Source organism: Rhopilema esculentum, chromosome 16 (genome assembly GCF_057945365.1).
Source record: "Rhopilema esculentum isolate cy_ngs chromosome 16, ASM5794536v1, whole genome shotgun sequence".
NCBI classification, from domain to species: Eukaryota; Metazoa; Cnidaria; class Scyphozoa; order Rhizostomeae; family Rhizostomatidae; genus Rhopilema; species Rhopilema esculentum.
This window is the reverse complement of record NC_142830.1, coordinates 7765774-7787195: the sequence shown is the minus strand read 5'-3', so window position 1 is coordinate 7787195 and position 21422 is coordinate 7765774. Positions and strand designations below refer to the sequence as shown.

The following is a 21422-nucleotide window of genomic DNA, read 5'->3' as shown; positions in this document are numbered from 1 at the left end:
TTTAAACATCTAAAGGCTTGAGTTTTTATTCAGGTAAAAGTAGAAATATAGATAAACGCAAGAGTTTTTATTCACAAAATGCTGAAACACGTGCTAGCTAGCTAACATTTCATGAATAAATATGACGCGACATGTTTAGTACATCGATTCTACGTTACTAGATCTAGGTTTCTTGATTTTCTCATAGTTCTTTGAAATTGAGTCAAGAAGCAGCAGCTAAAATAGAAAAATCCCAACACGATTATGGTGTGTAAGACAATTTTACTTGCCTACATAAAATTTAGAAAGTTCCTTTTGGTAGCAACACATTTCTATGTTTTTTTGATCGAAGTTTTACTAAATGTATCAAAACTTCATTTACTGCAACCCTCATCTAAATTATATTTCTATGTACCCATTGAAGAAAAATTAAAAATTTATTCAGATAAAAAATTATAAACTATTACATTCATGCGCACTGATAAGAAATTTTTGAAGACTGAATTCTGCGTTCTGATACTTAAACAATTAAAACGTCTCATGACGGGATGAATGAGTGCATGGGTAAATGAATTAAAGTCGAATGAATGAATAAAAGCAGGATGAATGAATGAATGAATGAATGAATGAATGAATGAATGAATGAATGAATGAATGAATGAATGAATGAATGAATGAATGAAGTAATAAATGAATGAATTGTCCTCTTATTAAAATCCCTGCTTTTAAAAACAGCATTTGGAAACATTAATTCTCAACGGTTACTGTATTGCAATCAACTTATACTTACATAGAAATTTCTGAGTTCATGGGAGTTCTGTTGTAGACTGACATATTCCTTTGCATCTACTTCTTTAATGACTTGCCGGTAGTCGTCCTGAAAAGCCAATCCATCAACGAAATGTCCGGGAAGATTCTTTGCAGTTCCAGAAAGGACACCCGTTCTTCTGCATTAGCAACGACTCTTAAGGGGGGCATGTTTTATATCTAAGTTTTTGAGTATCTAAGTTAACTTTAGGTTTTGAGATTTCTCCCATCACCCATGTGGATGATGGGAGAAATCTCAAAAACTAAAGCAAGATTAGGGATTCCTGAAACAAAGAGCCCGAAGGAAGTTTATTTTAAAAGCTTTACGCTCTGCATCTTGCTTAAGTTTATAAGAAAATAGATATGCGAGGAGAAAAAAACCTTGTAAAAAGTCAAAAAGAGTTACCTTGCACTACCCTTGTTACCGACAAACTGTTACTTACCAAAAGTGGATATTTTGCGACCTTTGAAAGAAGCTTGCCCCGTGTAATATAATACCTAAAATTTAAATAATTTCAAATTACGAAAAGCATAAAAAATGGGTGCATTTATATCAAGAACCAGCAGGGCTTGAAACAGTCTTAAACAATTGTCCCGGAACAAACATTTAAACGGCAACGACTGTTCAGAAATAGGTAATTACGGAAAAAATTATCAGCAGAAACGTCAGATGGTATAAAGAACTACACCAAGCATTAAGGACAAGTGTATGTCGTGTAAAAGTCCTTTTCTTATTTATGCACTACATCACATCATTTTTATGCGCTATAATTACGTTTTTGCAACAACAGTGCAACATTGAAGGCTAGGAAGATAAAGAAGGACAATATATGGTTTTAACGAATAATGGAGCTGCCATTTACAGTGGAAATGAGAAAAATTGGATAACTTAACAACAAAAGATATCCTGGAATGCAGAATGAAGGACTCAGTGAAGTGAACATTAGTTGAACTATCTACGATTCACACAACTGCTTTTCAAGAATGTAACAGAAATTCACAGGACTTCCTTTCAAAGAGTTGCTAGTTTTTAAAAAAAATTCTCCAGGATAAAAAATCTATAATTTTGAACGCAAAAAATTCTCCAGGATAAAAAACGAACTTTGAATCATAATGCATTCATCTATCAATAAAAATTCAATTCAAACGCGGATAGGGCATAGGGATAGAAGTTTAAAGAAACCCTGGACGATATAATAAACTGACTCTACCTTGAGATCTGGTCAAGGAATGAAGTTGCTTCAGTCTGTATCCTATTTACTTCGTTGAGAATCTCTTCCTGCAAGATAGAAAAAAATGCATAGGACCATCTTTACAAGTCAGGTCACTCAAATCGTATCACTGCCTAATACAGTCTTCATACTAACACGCAGGCCTGTCAAAATATACGCAGCATAACCATACATTTATCCAAACGCCCAATACTGATAAATTTTAGTGCTTTAGTAACAAAAGCCATCTAAATCAGGGCTGACGGATGAAGGGGTTAAGGACAGGGCCGTTTGGATAGGTCGGCGTGGATGAAAGGGCTAGTGGAAATGCTTGGGTAAGTGATTCAGTTAAGCAGAGGTTAGTACTTAAGCTCTCTACAAAGATGAAGAATTGAAAAGGAAGCATTCATACAAAAATTCAGACGAAAGGAACAAACAAACTAGAAAAGAATCTGCCAGAATACGCATGTCAGATCCAGTAATATATTTCTTGGGTCTTTTGACCGCGTGGCGACTGATAGAGAATGAGGGCTCTAAGTTATAAGTCTTCCTCCTTCATCTGCAGATTTACATTTTCTGCAATATTTATTCCCCCAACCCCTTAACTTTATCCTAAATTTTCTGACGCTTCTAGCTACTATGATACTAAAGTCAAGACAGTCAAGAAAAGGTATTCAAATATTGCAAAATCAGAGACATAAAACTTTCGACAATGAAATCAAAGACTTCTTAATCAGGTATTTCTTGCCATTAAGATATGACCAAAGAAAACACCATAAAAGCTGCTTTGATAAAACTATTGATATCGACAGGGCGTAGATATCTTAACACCGGAAGCATGAGCTGACGTATGACGTATCATAATGTTGGTGTTGATGTAATTTATTAGATAATGTAAATGTTCAAATATGTTTGGTTGTGAGCTACTCGATTCAAAGTTGAACAATGAGAGACAAATATACTGCTTTTCTACATTTCGTTGGGCCTATTTTCTTGATAAAACATCACACTCAAAAACACTCATTCTATAAAATAACTAGTAAACTGAAGTTCAGGCTGGCTGTCCTTTTTTGAAAATATGTGGCTAGATTGTTCTTAACTTTTTTAAAAATTATTAGGATGTAAGCAGTGCAATTGCTAGCTAAGTGAGTGAGACACCTTTTGTTTGCCAACAAATTTAAAAATTCACCGAATAAACAACCCTTAGATAGCAAAATACTCCTCGTCTTTGTGACGAGTCATTTTTCAAAATTACATTTTACAGTACAGTAACAACCAGCGTGTAAGAACCTAGGAATTTTAAAACCTTCTGGCAGAAATTTGCTTTTTTTAATATTCCAAAATATGAGAACTTGCTTAGCTAACAAATTTCAAACAGGTTCTTACATGTTGGGTTTAACCATTTAATATATATACTCTTTTACCAAAAACCAAAAAAGGTGATATAAAATTGGATAGTTAAAATAAAACGCAAAATGCACAATGTTAAATTTGAACTGTTATTATAAAAAAATTATTGGTGCTATTTTATATACAGTACTGTATTGTTGAACAATTGTTGGTGGACTTTGGGCAACATTGGTACACTAAAAGCCTTATTATTAAGAACCTGTTTAGCCTAACCTTTCAATAAGTACCCATTAATACAAGAACCTGTTTGCCAAAATCTGAAAAATGTAGGATCATACACGCGGGCTTTTACTGTAGCACAGCCTCAGCTTGTTCTCAATTTGTTCTTAACTTTTGACCAATTCTTAGGCTCGTGTTCTCACAAAATTGTTCTTATAAAAAAGGTTTATAAGGCAGTATTATAAAAATTTGCAAATTAGAAACATCTAAACGAAAACAAGTAATTGTAAAAAGCTTTAAATGATTCTGCCAAACAAACTTTAGTTGTGTGCAATAATTCAATGACAATCAATGCATTAGAGTTGCTAGTTAGTATATCATAAAAATATATTTTAGGATATTCGAATTTGAGCTGCATAGTCCGATAGTACATTCTGGAACGCATATAAAGTACATGACGGGAACAAACGAACATAAACGGTTGAACCTGTTACAAATGGTCTGGAAATGACCAGTGAAATACAAAGTCTTCAAAAGGATTATTGCTGTTTTAACTTGGTCCAAGTTTTAGAACCAAGACTAGACAACAGCAAGTTCATATCGAAAGAGTCTGTACTAATTTTAATATTTCCCGGCCAACTTTGGATCAATTCAGATGCTTTTTCAACTCAATGTCTAGTACTATTTTGACAATTTCTTTTGGATTGTTTGGTCTAAGTACAAAAACGTAAAACAGATATTTGGAACAGCATCATTCAGTCCATACAACGAGAAATTACTTGCTGGAAGGAGAAGGTTCAGTGCGATTGAGGCAGTCAAATTGAATAAAAAACAATGTTTTTAGTCAATGAATTGCATGATTTGAGAAATTCAATATTGCGGCAGTTGGAAACGCGCAGTATTGAGATTTTAATCAAGTTTTTCCACTAGCAGCTTTTAATGGCATGGCGATAGATCCTTGTGCCCACAGCTCAATGTCAAATTGTATAGAGCATGTGCTGTGCGCATATGTTATCGGCTGAGCATTTTAGCTGATTTTCAAGGATGCTTATCACCACTGAGAAAATGTAACCGTATGCTAAATGCAGACTGTTATTTAATTATTCCATGATAACACATGAGCAGATAATGGTGCTCTCGGTTACCTAATCTGCTGTGAGTACGCTAAACCATGGCGAAATAAGTCTCAAGCTGTTATTGGTAAGCCTGCTTTGGACAAAAATGCAAAAAACACTTAAAATCTAGCAACTATATCAATGTACACAACAAGATTAATATAACCTGCCAAAAGAAAGATGCCACGTGAAACCAGGCTAAGAAGATCTCAACTGATTATTCAAGGCTAAAAGTCACATTAAAAAACCAATGGATCTAAAGGTAGCTTGAGTAGGAGATCTATAAAGCATGTAATATCAATGAAATGAGCAAGGCTGAATGTATTTCTTGTCAAATAAGATGCTTTGCTTGCAAAAATTTTTAGCCAATCCGAACGCGCCATTTTGTTTGCTTACAAATTTCTTGAAAGCAGCTGTTTAGGATAAGAATTCCAAGTTGCAACAAAAATATACGTTAAATAAAATCAACCGAAGCTTGAAATTTACTATTTTCATAAACGTTGACCGCTGCTTTTGAGCTGACGTCTTAAAATATGTCAGAAATCGAAGGCCAAACTTCTCGTATTTTCTGGGGTACAACGTGACCTCGGATATAACTGTGTTTTGCAATCTCTTTTTGGTCATTTATCCTTGCGCTTCCTGTGTTCCTGTTGCCTCCTATGAAGTTTACATTTGTGTTCTGAAGCGTTTTCCAGTGAGTTTCATCCGTGTAATGTTATCTTTTTATTGTTTTTTTGCATTACTTTTTCGATAAATTTAGAGCTCTAGTTCAGATCCCTTGGTCCAGCAATCTTCGAGGATGGTCATACCAGTTGAGTCTTCGCATTTTTTACTGTTTTACTCCATGGCAGTTTGGTTTGGTGACATTGTGCAGGTTTGATACTGTATCCTACCATTTTATGATTAGCATTTTCGGGGAAATTGTCCATAGCTCACAATCATACAGTATCGCTGTGTTTTACTTCTCTTGCTGTTTTATTAGTGCTAAAAGTATATTCGGTTCATTGCAAGGCTTGGTTGCATCATATCATGTTCATATCATGGGCCTGATGGTAGCAATCTTTCTTCTGCTCATATCATGTTCAGTTACAAATAAGCTTCCAAGTAGGATTACATTCTTTCCATTGGTCTTCGCCTTTCTTCGCTATTTCATACTCTTAGTCCTTGTTCAGTTGACAAACAAATTCTTATTCTCAAGCATAAATACAAGTTTTCATTCTATCTATCGTATTGTTATGTATCTTATCATATCGTATCGTATTGTTATGTATCTTATCGTATCGTATCGTATCGTATCGTATCGTATCGTATCGTATCGTATCGTATTGTATTGTATTGTATTGTATCGTATCGTATCGTATCGTATCGTATCGTATCACATCGTATCGTATCGTATCGTATCGTATCGTATCGTATCGTATCGTATCGTATCACATGGTATCGTATCGTATCGTATCATATCTTATTGTATCGTATGGTATCGAATCATATGGTATCATATTGTATTGTATCATATCATATTGTATCGTATCGTATCATAGCGTATATTATCGCAGCACATTGTATCGTATCACATGCTATTACATTGTATTACATCGTATTGTAGTGTATTGTATTTTAGGTATAATTTCATCTGCTCTAAGAACTTAAAGTTTTTGTCATCAAGGTGCAGATGGAGGTATTTTAAGGACGAGTGCTTGGAATTGACAGTCCTAACAGAAGTCTGAAACTGTCAAAAAGAAACAGTCAAACAGAAGTCCCAAAAGAGAAACCACGAAAATCTTCTTGTTAAATTAAAGTCCCAAAACGTAAACCTTTAGTCCAACAAAAGTTTCAGATCAGAAACCTAGAGGCGTCTTTCCATTCAATGAAAGCATCAGAAAAATGGCAATAAAATGACCTTTAGTCCAACAAAAGTCAAGTGCAAAGGGGAACATAAGACAGAAGCCTTGAAACGCTATGTAGGCCAAAAGAAGTCGCAAGACATAAGCTTGAAAAATTTTTCATAAACTTTTAATCCTTGATAGGCGTGAAACTTGTAGTAGCAACTTAGAACCGTCCTGTTCTATACATCAAAGAGCGTGTACAGCTCTGCCAATACGGTATCAAGTACATTATGACAGACCGGTATTTCATCAATCCTTGATAGGTGTACAACCAGGCGAGAGACCCTTCGAGAAAATATAATTTAACAGTTAAACATAAAAGCAGCCTTCAACTGCATCTAACAAGGCAGAACCTTCAAGGAGTGTCCTTAATCTATAGAAAATCTTTGTAAAGAAAAAACTGTCTTGTCCTAAGCTGAATTAAGGTAACGCGTATTTGTTCTTACCTGGATAGAAACGCCAAAATTATTTCCATCTTCAATCTTCGGAATAAGTAACTGTATCCACAGCTGGACCTGTAATTCAATCAGGAAGTTTAGGAAACGAAAGATAAAAACATAAAAAATGAAATAAAAAAGGACATTATAAGTTACAAGGTAGAAGTAAGTATAATAGCCTGGAAGGCTACTAGGGGTGGGGGAGCATGTTTATATCATTATAAACATAGCAATACTTTCGGCATGTACGAAGAATGCTGGCATTCTATGATGCTGTAGTAATATTTAGGCTTGTGATTGGTTACTATTCTTGCGATGCAAAACTGCTCTCATGAAAAGCTAACCTCCCAGCAGGGTAGATAAACAGAATGACCGTAATGGCTGAGGCGATGACATGAAAAATCACATGTTTTTGAAATCCCCCGCAGAGTTGCTTGCTTAGCTGGACACATTACCTTTAAGTTCCTACTTCACGACCAACTTTTTAGAAGCTTGCAGACATTGGGGGGGCGTGAAGCCCCCCACGCCCCCTATCAGCACATCCCTGCTCAATATTTTATGTTTCTGGTCAAAAAATTGGAAAGTCGGTAAATGGTAAGATTTTGAAGTGCAACGTGAACAGCACGATTTGAATACCCGCACTTTATTTGGATTCCTCGTTTCCCATGATTTAATTATCTTCCTTCATCAGGCAAATAGCTCTACCAATAAATTTTCCAGCAAAAAAGCTTGCTGACAGAAAGCGCGAAAACTGGTAATAAACTCTTCTTTGGAATATGAATCTGACTGACGATGGTGGTGATGCTAATTTGATGGTGGCGATGAAGGTGATTTGTTTAACGACGACAATCATTGAATCTAATGACAGCGATGGTGACGATGAATTCCAGGGACAATGCGGACGTCAGCACAAGTTGCCCAAGTGAGAAATTTGAATGATGGTCAAGTTTGAATTACCTTGGAGCAAGTTTGTATTAGTTCCTTCACTTCTGGTTTGATTGCTTGGATCATTGGTGTCAAAAACTGCAAAAACATAAAATTATTCAATTAAAAGTTCTAACTGAACTAGAAAAGACATTTATAGGGAAATTCAGTGAGATAGAGAGAAATATTTTCAAGCTTATAGCTTCGTCAGATAACTAGGGTTTTTTGGTAAAAACGCTTAAAGGTATAAAACTTTTAAAAAGGCGCATGTTTGGATCATCCATCAAGATCATACTACAAATTAACTTAAAGACAATTTTATAATTTGAGTCTATATGACAGTTCCTTTCACAGAAAGAAAGTGTGACTGAAAAACCTATCAGCTATACTGAAAAATACCACAGTACAATAGATGTAAAGACAAATACCACAGTTTTAACATCCATACAGGACAATAGAGCTATAGTCCAAAGTTGATATGGCTCTACACGCAGGATGTTCAGCACTCTTGAATTGTTCATTGAAGTGAATTTCTATTGCGCATCACTGTTACATAACTCAAAAAACCGTAAAGCCATGAAATATTTAATGCTCTTCTTGTTGCAGGCATTCATTTAAACAACATTACCTAGATTCCACATTAATGAAAGCAACAACAAACGTTTGCAAAGATGTTTCTTATATCCTCATTAAAATTCAGAGTTTATTTTTGTTTTGAAATTAAGACGACTAGCACCATATTCACAAAGCTTCCAAATTCAATTGCACTAACTTCACTACGAAACTATGGTCATGTTGTTTTATTGCGTTTCTTAGAATTCGAGTACACAATGCAAGTAGGTACGAAACTCCAAAGAGGAATCTAGAACATTATAAGAAGGAAAATTATTTCCAAAAGGGTGCTGCTAAATTTAAACTACTGCCCTTGATTGAAAACAAACTCCACTTTGCGGCAGCAAAAGCATCGATCATTCCACTGAGCCAAACAACCCGATGAAATGATCAGTGACTTTTGAAGTCAACCTAGAAGACCTTCACCGTAGCCAAGGCAGTTGTTTCCTCTACTTCGACTTTTTAAGCCTTCGGTCAGAGCCATATAACTATATAAATTTATTCAGAAGGACAAGGCTAACAGGAAGAAATTATTCCCAGAAGGGTGCTGCCCAATTATAAATACTGCACTTGGTCAGAATCGAATTCCAGTTTGAGGCATTCAAAGCAGTGATCATTCCACTGAGCCAAATGGCCCGATGGAATGATCGATACACATTTATTCAAAAGACCAAGGCTTAATATGTATAATATTATTTATATTAATTTTATTTAATATTATTCTTGACCAGAATTTGAATGGAGGGCATAAAATTTGGAAGAGAGGAAAACTTGGAGGGGCGCAAAAACTGGAGTGTACCTTTTTATTCTATAACTAAAAGACAATTAAACAAACGTGTTTCCTCATCATTACCGTAACAATTCATAACATCTTGAATAGGCCTAGGCCCCATCTCGATTCGGATTATGATGCGTCAGAAACCACCAGAAACGGTTCAAATCATCTTAAAGCGCTACATTTAACAAATACTTCATAAAGAGCTAAGATGACATTTGTTAATACTAATAATATGGAAATAGTTAAGGAGATGGCATGGCGTAGCAAACAGGTATGGAAATGGAGAAATTAAGGGCGCTAAAACCGACAACTTACATTGTTGATTGGCACTGACTCTTGACATTCTTTATCCTCTAGAAAACGTAAGAAATTTATCATAAGTCACAGGTTTCAGTCAGAAATTAACTGCAACCCTGGATGAGGAAAATTGAGATTTCTACAAAAGAATTTGTTCAGTTCCGAACCATCCAAAACTTGGCGTTTCGACCAGCTCAATATAGAAGCCCAAACAAAAGGAGATGGTTCCAACAAAGTTCGTTAAAAAAATGAACCAACCCACGAAACCAGTAACCAATACAAATATGATTACAGAGGGGCAAAGAGTCTTCCTAAAAGTAGTGGTTTACTCAAAATACTTCACATTTGAATAAACATTATAAATATTGTGCGACCTTGATATCCAAGTTCGTGCTTTCAATTGTCAAAAAAGGATAATACATATCAATTGTTTCAATGGAGTGCGATAAAAATGCCTAAATACATTAACTACAATTTTGCACCTATAAATATCCTGTTAAAAATGATGACATACCTGTTTCTTCAAACTTTCTTTTCTTTCCAACAGACTAAAACAATATACAATTTTTATCACAAATCCATTAAACTTTAAAGTTTTAAAACTTAGTCTTTAAGATATGTTGCAAAATCACATATCATTTTGAGGACGTCTGTTATAATGGTTTGGTGAATACAAGCCTTTGCTTAAAAATTGATGTTCTTATTTTAAAAGAAAAAGCAGTTAAAGGTACCTTAACATCGCCATCAGCTATGACTGTGCTGCTTTCAGACGAGTTTGTGTGACTTTGGAGGCCATTTCTTGGGATATGAATATCAACTTCGTATGACGTGCTTTTCTCCTTATTGAACAGTTCACTCTGTTTGAAATAACAAAAAATCAATTTTGTCCCTTTTCTCAGTTTAAATACAGAATAAAAACACCCAGTCAAGGCGAGACAATCAGATTGCTTGTTAGTTTGAGCTTATTTACTCTAGACAAAAATGTCTACCTTTTTTAATTTTTAAGTAAAGGCCAGCTGATAATTGGAACAATTCTCTACAGTACACAATGAAAGAGAAATGAAACATACATATAAATCATTCAAGAAAAATAGTCACCATTGTTTACATTCAAGAAAATGAAATAAACTACAACCATTGGATGTGTAAGAAAATAAAAACATACCTTGCAAAGCTTATCTAATGCCAAAATTTTCACTGGAATAACTTGAGATATTAGCTCTTCAGTCTGAAAGACAAGTCAATAAATAGCAAAAAATGAATCGTCTCATACATACAGATAGGCAGGGTTCATTAAAAATACTTTGTGCCTGCAATGGAAAGCAGGGTAAAAATGTGCCTGCAAGCAAAAAAGGGTGCAACTAATGGCAAGATATTAATAAATTGCGAATCTGCCTTTCTTCTGAGTTCCATTTAGTACTGTTATACAAACTTGTATTTCTCAAAAGCAGATACCATTTGAGTGCTATTTCACCTACTAATAGGCGATTTTACAAACAAACTAAAGATTTTGTAGACCAACTGACCAACCACCAACTCATGATGAATTTGGGGTGTCACACCTATTACACCCTAACAAGCTATGCCCCTGACTGCATGTAAAACTTGAGAGATGACATAATAATTGCTGATGGCAATAAGAAATGAGAAGTATACGAAAAATAAAATGAAATGACCTCTTTTTCTATCTACAGGCGATTTGGGTTATTCAAGCAGTCTTATTGGTATAATTGATTTCATCAAAAAACAAAATTTCAGTAAAGGTCTTCAAATAAAGATCTTGACATAACACTTGGTTTTTCTCATTTCGAGGTTAAAAATCTTTGCCATGAAAAATAATCTTCCCAATAATTTCCGTCAAAAATTTCCTCAGTCAACATAGTGATCAATATAGAAATTTGATGCTCCATTCTTTAGCTTTGAGATTATCATGCTTGTAAGATTTTACTATCTTAATATGAAAATGCTTTCACTCTAAAAATTGAAAAAATAGAGGATTGTTTGTGCAATGCAAATCGTCAGCATTTTCTTCTGGGTGAATTCTTAGGGGCACAGTGTAATTTTGCTACAGACATGTATACTCTGCACTTTACTTTATTTCTCTTACTTCCACAAATGTGTTAGTTGCTAGACGCTATACTCAACAACTATAGCTTAATGGAGAGTGGGCCAAGAGGTTTTCTATGATTTTCTAGAGACGTTTTGGTGAATTCAAATATCACCTTACAACTTTATCCTTTGGAATTTTATTTAACCTTTCAATTAATATCAAGAAAAGTAATAAGACAAAGATCAATTGTAGAACAATAAAGATAAATGAGTATTGATTAAGAAAAGTCCTTTGGATGGTGCATCTTTACCACTTTAAAGAATGGTGAAGCAAAAATGAAAATCTTGAAGAGTAAAAGTGAATTCCATACAATTGGTCATGGTGATGAAAAATTACAGAATATGAAATAATAACAAAAAATAAAAAAAGAATAGCTTTTAATTTCCTTATCAAAACAAAGAGTTGCTTTAGGTTGCTTATTTCTTTAAAAGTTTAACTTTGTAGAGTTTGAACAGTAGGAACAAAGATAAATTTTAAGAAAGATAAGTGACAGAAAACTGGCAGCAAAGAGCATACTATCATACCTCTGACACAAGTTCCCTTGCAAATTTTCTTATCTAAAACGAAATTGGAAATCCAATAAACAAAGAGAGAGTTATGTTAAAGAAATATCAAGACAAATAAAATTTTTACAATATTAAGTATATTAGGATAACAAAGTTATAAATGCCAATGGTATAGGTGGTACAGGTATGGCACAAACAACTTCTTTCTGTATTCCTTCACAAGATATCAGAAATGAAAAGTGTGCCTGAATATAATTGCAAATAACAGCTAAAAATATTCCTCTCTATATAATAATAGATGTATAGGCCAAAATGGCCTTTAATCTACTACAACAAAACCAAACTTCGTAAACTTAAATGGTTAATTAAAATTGCTACATTTAAAATACTCAGGAAACATGAATATACAAAAGCTGTGAAAACAGAAACAAATCTTGGCACTAAAAAAATGTATTAATGCTGAAGATAACTCTGCCTCATTTCCCTTCAATATTGATTTCCTTAATAAATGCAAACAAGCAGTATAAAAGCACATGCAAACAAAGATAATTTTGCCTTAATATGAGGGTGCATAAAATAGTGCAATGATATTGAAAGCTAGAATTATTTTTACTGTTATTTGTAACATTGTGCAGATGATGATAGAGTTTTATAAGCATTTTGACAAGTAAAAGCAGCAATATATCATACTGCGGCAAAAATGGAGTAACAACTACTAAGTGTTTTCAAGCAATTCAGTGTATAACAAAATAATCTTCAAACCTCATCTAAACCTTTGATATCCAGATTTCCACACTAAAAGTTAAAAAAATTGAAATTAATTTATGGGTCAATGTAACTGAAAATAAGATCCTAATTCAAATATTTTTCCCAGATGAACATTATTCTCAAAGGGGTGGTGGAATAGTTTGATTTAGGAGGCAGAGGTTCCCCCTCTTAAATTTTCAAATGACACCCTCAACAGCTTGAAAAGGCCTTGCATTAGTTTTGGCAAAAACCCAGGAGGTCCTGTTTGCATCAAAACTAGTGGTTTATGGTTATGTTGGTGCCTATTTGGATCCTAGTTTAGTCCTGGTAATATGAAAGTTGTTGGCATGCTGGTAATCGCAGGCCCTGAAAAGTCTAGGTGTGCGATGGTGTTCAAAGTGCAATAGCGTGCCTGCAATGGTAAGCATACAAGTTTTAAGGCCTTGTTGCCATTACTCTGTTTTGATGTGAGAACATTTTTGAATGAATCTGTTTTAGCTTTTGATATACTCAAAAAAAGACATTTGATACCAAACCAGAGTCATTCAAAAACGCTTTTCAAAGTGGAGTCATTCGAAAATGGAATCATTTGAAAATGCCTCATTTCACGAGAACAGATAAAAATGATTCATGGAAACACTAACGTTATTATTTTGACAAAAACAGAGTGGCTTGCGGTAATGTGTTCAAGAAAATACGAAAATGGAAGGAGATAAACAGAGACATATATGAAAACAGAGTAATGGAAACCAGTACCTCAAAATTGAATAGCATGGTTGCTAACAATCGCAAAATTTGACTTGAACTTATAACTTAATCATCAGAAGACAAAATTCTCCAAGAGAATTGAAGACAATGAATATATAAGATTGATTTGTAATTAGTGACTTGGGACACTTTGCAAGGCTTAAGCAATTGCAAGAGCATCAGGGATTTCTGAGCCACTAAAAGGCTATGGTCTCAGAGTCAGGCAGTTCCTAATGAAATCTTATGAAAATAGCAGTGGCGTAGCGTGAGCGCAGAACTTAGGCATGTGGTAACATAAAATAAACAGCTATGTTGAATGAATGTAATCGTAATTTCAGCTTCATAAAAATACAAGCGGTAATTAATGATTATCGTGATGATAAATTTTGATTTTGAAAGTAACAAATTCTTTGTACTAGAGTAATTCTAATCAATCAAGGAGTCTATTCTCTGCATCAGAGGCTCTGACACAGGTTCGAAAGTTAAAGGGAGCCAAGGGAAAATTATCACCCATGTGAAAAGTTTTTGAAAAAAGCCCAATTGTTTTGCAAAATTTTTCAGAATAACTCCTAGTGCTAAAACCGCGTCGCAAAGATCTTATTCTTATATGGCCATAATGTAAGAAGTTTTTATGCTATAATGCAGCTGGGGATTCCCGCAAGGAGGTGCTCTCCACATTGCGAAATTGTTAACATACTGCAGAGCCTTAGCGAATTGGAGCAACAGTTTCTGCTCATTTTCTACTCTCATAGTTAACAAAGATGACATAATGAGCTGTGAGAGTTGTTAGAATTGAAGATGCTTCCATGTGTAAAGTTTCAGAAAGTTAGAACCTGCAAATCATCATGTATTTGCAAGGCTTGTGCACAGGTCTATCGCATGCCCTGGTCCGTAAATTCTGACTATACTGGCATGCCTTTGGACTTGAATTACTGAATGCGGATCATGACAAATAGACTTTGACCCCAATTTGACAAAACGTTTCCTCTTTTTAGCAGTCACAAAGTAAAGAAAGGTAAATAATTGAATTTGAAATGATGTTTCACGCAAAGAATATTTGCAAAAAGCAGCTTATAGGTAGAAAAATGTTGTGGATTATCAAATATTTGGGAATGCTTGCACTCAGGCCGTCCGCAAGCTCCAGTCCAGAAAATTCTCACTTCTCTCAGCAGCTTCTCTCGAGCTGCACTGAAGCTGCACTGGAGCATCGCATGTTTCTCTTATTTTAGACAGGCAAAAGAGTGATGTGGAGGGGCTTCAGTTTTTCAGATTTTTCCAATTTCATAATTTTTAGCGATCTGTTTATTTAGAAAAATAGCCAATTGGGGCCAATTGGCATGTTGCTCTGGAGTTCACTGCATGCTGCTCATGACATGAAAGAGAAGCCGTTTATTGCAGAATTTGCTATGCATTTACTTTAACACTACAACGAATTTATTACCGGTAGAAGTGTTGCAAGAAATTTAGAATTTGTCTAGAATTTTTTCTGCTTGCGTTGCAAGCGTAGCATACATAGATGCTACGCCATTGGAAAATAGAGTTATTTCAACTACATACTTCCCCGTCAATGACAGTAAATAATTCCCCGCCCACAAAAAATACTTTGCACTCTGGAGCAGATAAGAGATTTTACACCACAACTTTGAACAGTTGTGAAGTAGAAATACATCTTTACACCGAAGATATCTAACTGAGCACAGTCTCAAGCCAGAATCTGGTCATGGAGGACTAGTCCAATGCCAGGAGGTGACCCTTGGTGGAAAACTACCAAACTTTGCAGGCTGGCCTACAAATACACCAGTAAGGCGGAAGAAAAAGCCTTTAAAGGCTCCATAAAAAACATTTCTTCCTTGCACCAAAGGCCTGGTCTAAGTTGGACTCTATTTTGTTTCCACACGTGAGTCTATGACGTCACACAAGCTAAGCAGCATGCAATCATACCTTGAAGTTTAACACTTTTGAAGCGTCGTGAGCCATCTTGAAGCTTTTGATGGTGATATATGATCCAGTGTCTAAGTGTGCTGTTTGATTCTCTGGTCTTAAATGCACTTGAGGCTAGAAGTTCCTTGTATTGTAATAAAAGTTTTTATTTCCCTTGTACAATTCTTGAGTAACGTCACTTTTCAATAGCACTAACTGACTTCAGCAATCAATCTTGTACCAATACCGGAGCAAATGACTATCCAAATGTCTTTAATATGTTCTTATCGACAATATATGACTCATTTGTGTGTTGAAACTTCCCTGGCCAACTGAAAGCAGAAATTCTATTCCAGTTTCAACCCCACACGACAGCCATGATATTGACAATAAAGGCCTGGGTTCTAGACCTTGCTTTTAGAGCACCGCATCAGATCCACATTATAAATATAGTTACCACCTTAAAAGAAATTAGCAACTTGTAAATTGTAAAGTCAAATTGTTCTTTCTAAGACCGTTACTCTAAGTAATCTGAAAATAAGAATGTTAAAGGATGAAACCCATAGTAGCCAGGGATGTAGTTGTTGGTGGGCTCAGGGGGACGCAGCCCCCTTGTTAAAATTTTGGGGAGGATCAGCCCCGTCCGCCCCCCTCGTTGTTTGTGTTGGGATACAGCCAAGAGTCATAATGCAAAGAAAGCTATGAAGAATTGTTGCTTCTTCACAGGTCAGCCATTGATGACTAAGCCAGAAAAAGAAAAGAGATGCAACTGACGGTTTTACATGCATTGAAAAAATGCATTTTAAAACAATGAAAATGTACGCAAAGTATGACATATGTAGATAGAAAATTCTTGAATTGAAAGAATTGTTACTGAATATGTTTAGTTTGCAGAGACAGTTGCTTTTCTATTGTTGCATTTAGAAATGGGGTTCATTGTTCGAATCAACAACCAGTTGTTATCATTTGACCCTGTCTTGTCTATTTTTAAAGTTTAATGAACTATACTCTTTTTTTAAGACCAAGAAAATTTTTAAGACATGTCGACACTCGATATTCTTATTTTTTAATAAATTCAGGCTCAGGTGCTCTTAATGTTGGTCGTATTTCAGTATTGATACTTCTAAATCTGCAAACTATGAATGCTTTCTAATTCCACTTAATAACAGTTTTGCATGACAATTTTAGTAGCACGGTTCGTTAGCTGATGAAATCTGCTATGTTTTGTTAACACGAGAGAAAATGTGCCAGTTTCAAACCCAACCAATGGGTCATAGTTACAAAAATGAAAGCTTATGAATATTGCCCAGGAACTTCCTTATCGATGTTGTATACATGTTCGGTGTGTTTTCTGGCCATCTTTAGAATGTAATATCTCAAAATTCTTCTCTCCGCCAACCGGTGGCGGCTTTCACTAAGCCTCTGAGCAATCTAAAAAATTGCCCAAATTCTGATTACAGCTGCCGCTCAACAAGTCAATGCACCTGGCTGCTTAATTTAGACATTTCATAGAACCTCCCAAGAACAACTTAGAGATTTCATAGAACCTTCTTTATTAAACTTTATTGGGTGCAATTGCACCCAGAGATCCCTTGGCATGATATAATATAGATCATATCACATATAAAAATATCTTAATATTAAGCATATATTAAGCATCCATATAAACTTGAAAAGTTGCAAGAAATTTCTGTCAAAATCGAATGAGATAAAGCCATGATGCAAGGATGGACTGGCACTGTTCTTTGGAACATGCCAGAGTTTCAAAAATAACGCATCAAACACCAAGCTGGCCAGATAAAGTTTGAACCTTTAATCCTGCTTTGTTATTTTTTTAGGTGAGAGATTATGAACATCATACGCAAGTCTCAATATAACTTCTATCCTTAAAGTAATCTTCTATCACTTCAAATAAGTCCCTCTTATTTCTATCACTTCAAATAAGTCCCTCTTATTCACGAGACTGGGGCTCCTTTTGATAACAGTACACTTAGGTTTTAGAGGTACACTTTTCTGAACACGTTTAGTCTGGAAACAAGAAATTCAGTTAGTTTACAACATTCTAAGAAAGGATAGGAAGATATAGGCAATCGATTTCATCTTTAAGCTTTTAAAAATTCGCTTGCTTTCTCAGAAACAAAAACGACGATTGACCTTTAGTTTCAGTTATACTCAGGTTCACTGAAATTAAATTTCTTAATTAACTTTTTATCGTTTTAAAACCAAATTAATAAATTTTCAAATACTTTTTGGATACTTCTAGGAATTATATTCTAAATCTACAATTTAAGTCTTGGCAGGTCTACATTTGCTAAAAGCCACACTTAGATGTAGCCTGCTTGAACAAACAGCTAATGTATCTACTCCTATATGTATGATTGCTATAAAAGATGACGGCAGGAGCGTGATGGCTTACCGGGAATTTATCGGTAGGCCCCTTTAAACCTTTAATGTGGGCCCTGGGATTTGTTTCCTTTAAGGTGCGCTACTGGTCTAAAAACTAAAAACTAAAAGCTTTCAAAATTGCTATCAAAAGGTAATCAGGTATGCTGATTTGCAATATGACATCAAAATTTCAATCAAACTAATGGTTACACTGGTAACAGTCAAAAGTATAAAATGGTTGAAACACAAACCAGATGCTATTTGCCAGATATACCAAACAAAAAGAAGACGTGTTAGTTTGTGTTGCTTATGCACAAGCTGCCAAGAAATTTTGTCAAGGCATGGTTAACAAATGATGCAGCCGCTGATAGCAGCAAATGATAACAAATCATAATAAGGGTTGTTAAGATGCAGATTGTAAAACCTTTTTTGAGAGAAAACAATTACATTAAGCGCCAGGCTTATGCTATCTAGATTCTGGTCTTGCGTGGAACTGGGGCGAAGATTTTTGGTGTGGTATAGGGTGCTGTTAATGGTGGCCTTGAAATTCGACATAGCAACAAGACATTTCCTGCCTATCACATGTCGAAGAAATGCGCAAAAATGCTCATTTTGCTATCAAAGCTGGCCCGTGTCGCATATTTCCATAACACCTGCTTCGATGGGAAATCAAAATCTCTTGCTCTTTTCTCAGCCAACATCATTGTTATTGAACTTTTCTTACGAAACTCCCCGCCCTTCTTACATTATTGATAATCTAGTTCTAAAATTGTGTTCCATTCTAATAATTTTCAAATGTTAGTCACATTTGCTGGTCTGCGTAATACTGCGATAGATTGTCCCACCCTTCTAATCCTGTGATTGATAACAATGAGCATATAAAAATTAACGCAGATAACTATCAACACCCACTACTTATCTACGTACTTTGCAGACTTCTACAGACGTAATGCCCAGTCTTGTTATTGCTCTTCATTGGTGAATTGACTAACTTCTCATAAAAGTACACAGTAGATATCAACGTTAACCTTCACTATGACGGCAACTGCCAGTGATCAATAAATATTTGAGTGCCAACCTTTCTACGAGCAATGCTAGTCAACGAAAATCCAAAGATGAAGAGGCTTATAATTTAGCAAAAAATGATTAAGGTAGCGAGCGTGCTTTTATTAGGATTTTTTCAGGTTTTTACAGGGCGGGCAATGCTTTTGAAAACCTTGTTTGATCTTCAACACATACATTGCTTAAAAAGCCAGTGCTGTTCCTTGTCATTTGTCATTAAACTTTCGTTTTATCCTTAATTCTAAACACATGAATACAGAAAGACTTCAAAATTTGAGTATTAAATTCGCTAGGTCAAAATTATTTTAAAATTATTCGCTAGGTCAAAAGGGTTTACACAACGTTTACTTCAAATAGATTATTATCTATCTACACGATCAGAGAATATTTTGGCTCCCGTGCTCATCCTATTTTTATGGTTTTTATTCAAAAATTAGCAATTTGATATCATTTTTTCTTTGTTACTTATTATTCTTGAAAAAACTTTTCCTTCGGTTTGAGAATCGGTTTGACATCACAGTATTGTGCTCTTGCGATAGAGGTGAGAAACCTTCTAGCCATATTTCGCTGTAGCTCTTTGGACCCATGAATCTGGAAAACATAATTCATACTGAGATTTTCGAAAATGATTGAATTATATCAGTTGTTTCAAATCTTTTCATAAAGATCAAACATAAAAAAAATTCAAGAAAACTAAAAATGAAATCTATCAGTCACATTTCATAAATCAATCTTTTTACTTCATAAATCAAATTTTCTTGCTTCTACAAAAGTCTTAAAAAATATGCCAAAGCAACTTTCCTCTGTCAATTCAAACCCACTTTCTCCTTTGTTTTCAGATACTTTTAATTACCTTGGAATGACTTGTTATTGTAACTGGAATAACAAATTCCAGAACAAAGCAGAAAATAGTACAGCTTGGGTCGCTTACTTTCACTAGTTAAAAAAACATTCGATACTAAACACTATGTCATGATCATCATACAGCATTCAATTCTCTGGCGCGTCTAAAATGAAAAGTCCATGAACTGTATGGGCCTAAAAGTTCCAGATTATGAGATAAAAGTAAACGGATAAAGAAACAAACCGATTCCTCAAGGCTCATTTCCGGTTCTGCTGCTGTTTTCTTTCCAGACTCTATTTGTAGAGCATTGTTCCTTGCTTGCTCCAATTCACGCTCCTAAAAAGGCACGTCAATTTAATAGTTTTAAGCAATAGGATAAATAGAACATACAATTCAGATTTGTACTAAAAAATCATCATTCAAAGCACTAAAAATAATTTTGGTTCGGATTGTATTGATTTAATAACGTCTTGCTTTTCTCCCCCTCTCTTTGATGCAATAAGCTAGCGAAATAAATGCAGTTTTATACCTTGAGTTCCTTTCTGGTTTCTCGATACTTTTCCCAAAGATGATCGTGCTGCTCTTGGCTTGCACTGAGTCTGAAATAAGAAAGATATACCAGTAATACATATAATAAAGTAATACCAGAAACCTGTTCGATGTTATCAAGTTTCTCTGAACTCAAACTCTGAACTAAATTTTTGATCTTCTGTTCAATCACTTTCAATCATTTATGGGGGTTTCTGATGCTTGATTAAGAAATATTCCAAAAATATATCAAAATTGTATTTTTTGATTAAATGCATACAAAAGCTTTCCAATTGTAATCATCAATAGGTATAAAGATTGCTCAGTGCTTAGGGTCGCGGACTACAAATCTATGGGTGTGAGAATATAAATGTGAATATAAATCAAAACATATGAATAGGAATATAGATGCAAGTTTACATATGATCTAGCGTCAAACGCGAAGTAGCGAATTGGAGCAGTCCTGCTCTATCCACAAAAAGGATGAATAAAAATATGAATAAAAATATGAATATAAGTGTAAATAAGAAAAATGAATATAGATAGAAACCTTTAGCAAATAAACATATTTTGTTTAGAATTTTCCTAAAGATGTCGTGTTACAAATTCTTTCAATAGTGAGAAACGATGCAGAGACAATACTGCTCAACGATCTTGTTCAGAACTATCGCACTCACTTGCATTCCAATGATCTTAGTTGATGCGTTAGTTTCTCGTTGTTTCCAAGGCAATGTGAGTAGAGTTGATTCATCTAAAGATGAAATTGGATCATAATGAAAGCAACAAATGAATATGCCAAGTTTTAGATATAATGAAGACATTAAATTATTATAAGTTCATAGTTTTTTATAGAAATATATAACACTAAATATAGGAATAATTCTATATGAAGTATTTCTTAAAAGTACACCCTATATGAAGCATAATAAATTCTAAGTGAAACCTATACAAGCTATTA

General features: G+C 34.7%; 2 protein-coding genes across 2 annotated transcripts in view; both read right to left on the bottom strand.

Annotated features, from left to right (window-relative positions):
• Nucleotides 1-91: 91 nt before the first annotated feature.
• Nucleotides 92-16025, bottom strand: LOC135682039 (proteasome activator complex subunit 3). Its single transcript, XM_065196745.2, has 13 exons — nt 15667-16025; nt 12994-13026; nt 12250-12282; nt 10781-10843; nt 10347-10472; nt 10130-10163; nt 9634-9671; nt 7962-8027; nt 7014-7082; nt 1998-2065; nt 1230-1284; nt 770-856; nt 92-216 (listed from the first exon to the last, which is right to left on the bottom strand). The coding sequence occupies exons 1-13, from the start codon at nt 15700-15702 to the stop codon at nt 136-138; spliced, it is 789 nt and encodes a 262-aa protein (XP_065052817.1). The 5' UTR covers nt 15703-16025; the 3' UTR covers nt 92-135.
• Nucleotides 16026-16150: 125 nt separating this feature from the next.
• Nucleotides 16151-21422, bottom strand: part of LOC135682016 (uncharacterized) — a 34593-nt gene continuing 29321 nt past the window's right edge. Inside the window, exons 20-23 of the mRNA XM_089113245.1 lie at nt 21142-21215; nt 20466-20535; nt 20180-20272; nt 16151-19683 (exon numbers count right to left, since the gene is read on the bottom strand). Of these exons, the coding sequence (XP_088969371.1) occupies nt 19561-19683; nt 20180-20272; nt 20466-20535; nt 21142-21215 (360 nt within the window). The 3' untranslated portion in view covers nt 16151-19560. The remainder of the gene's footprint in view (nt 19684-20179; nt 20273-20465; nt 20536-21141; nt 21216-21422) is intronic.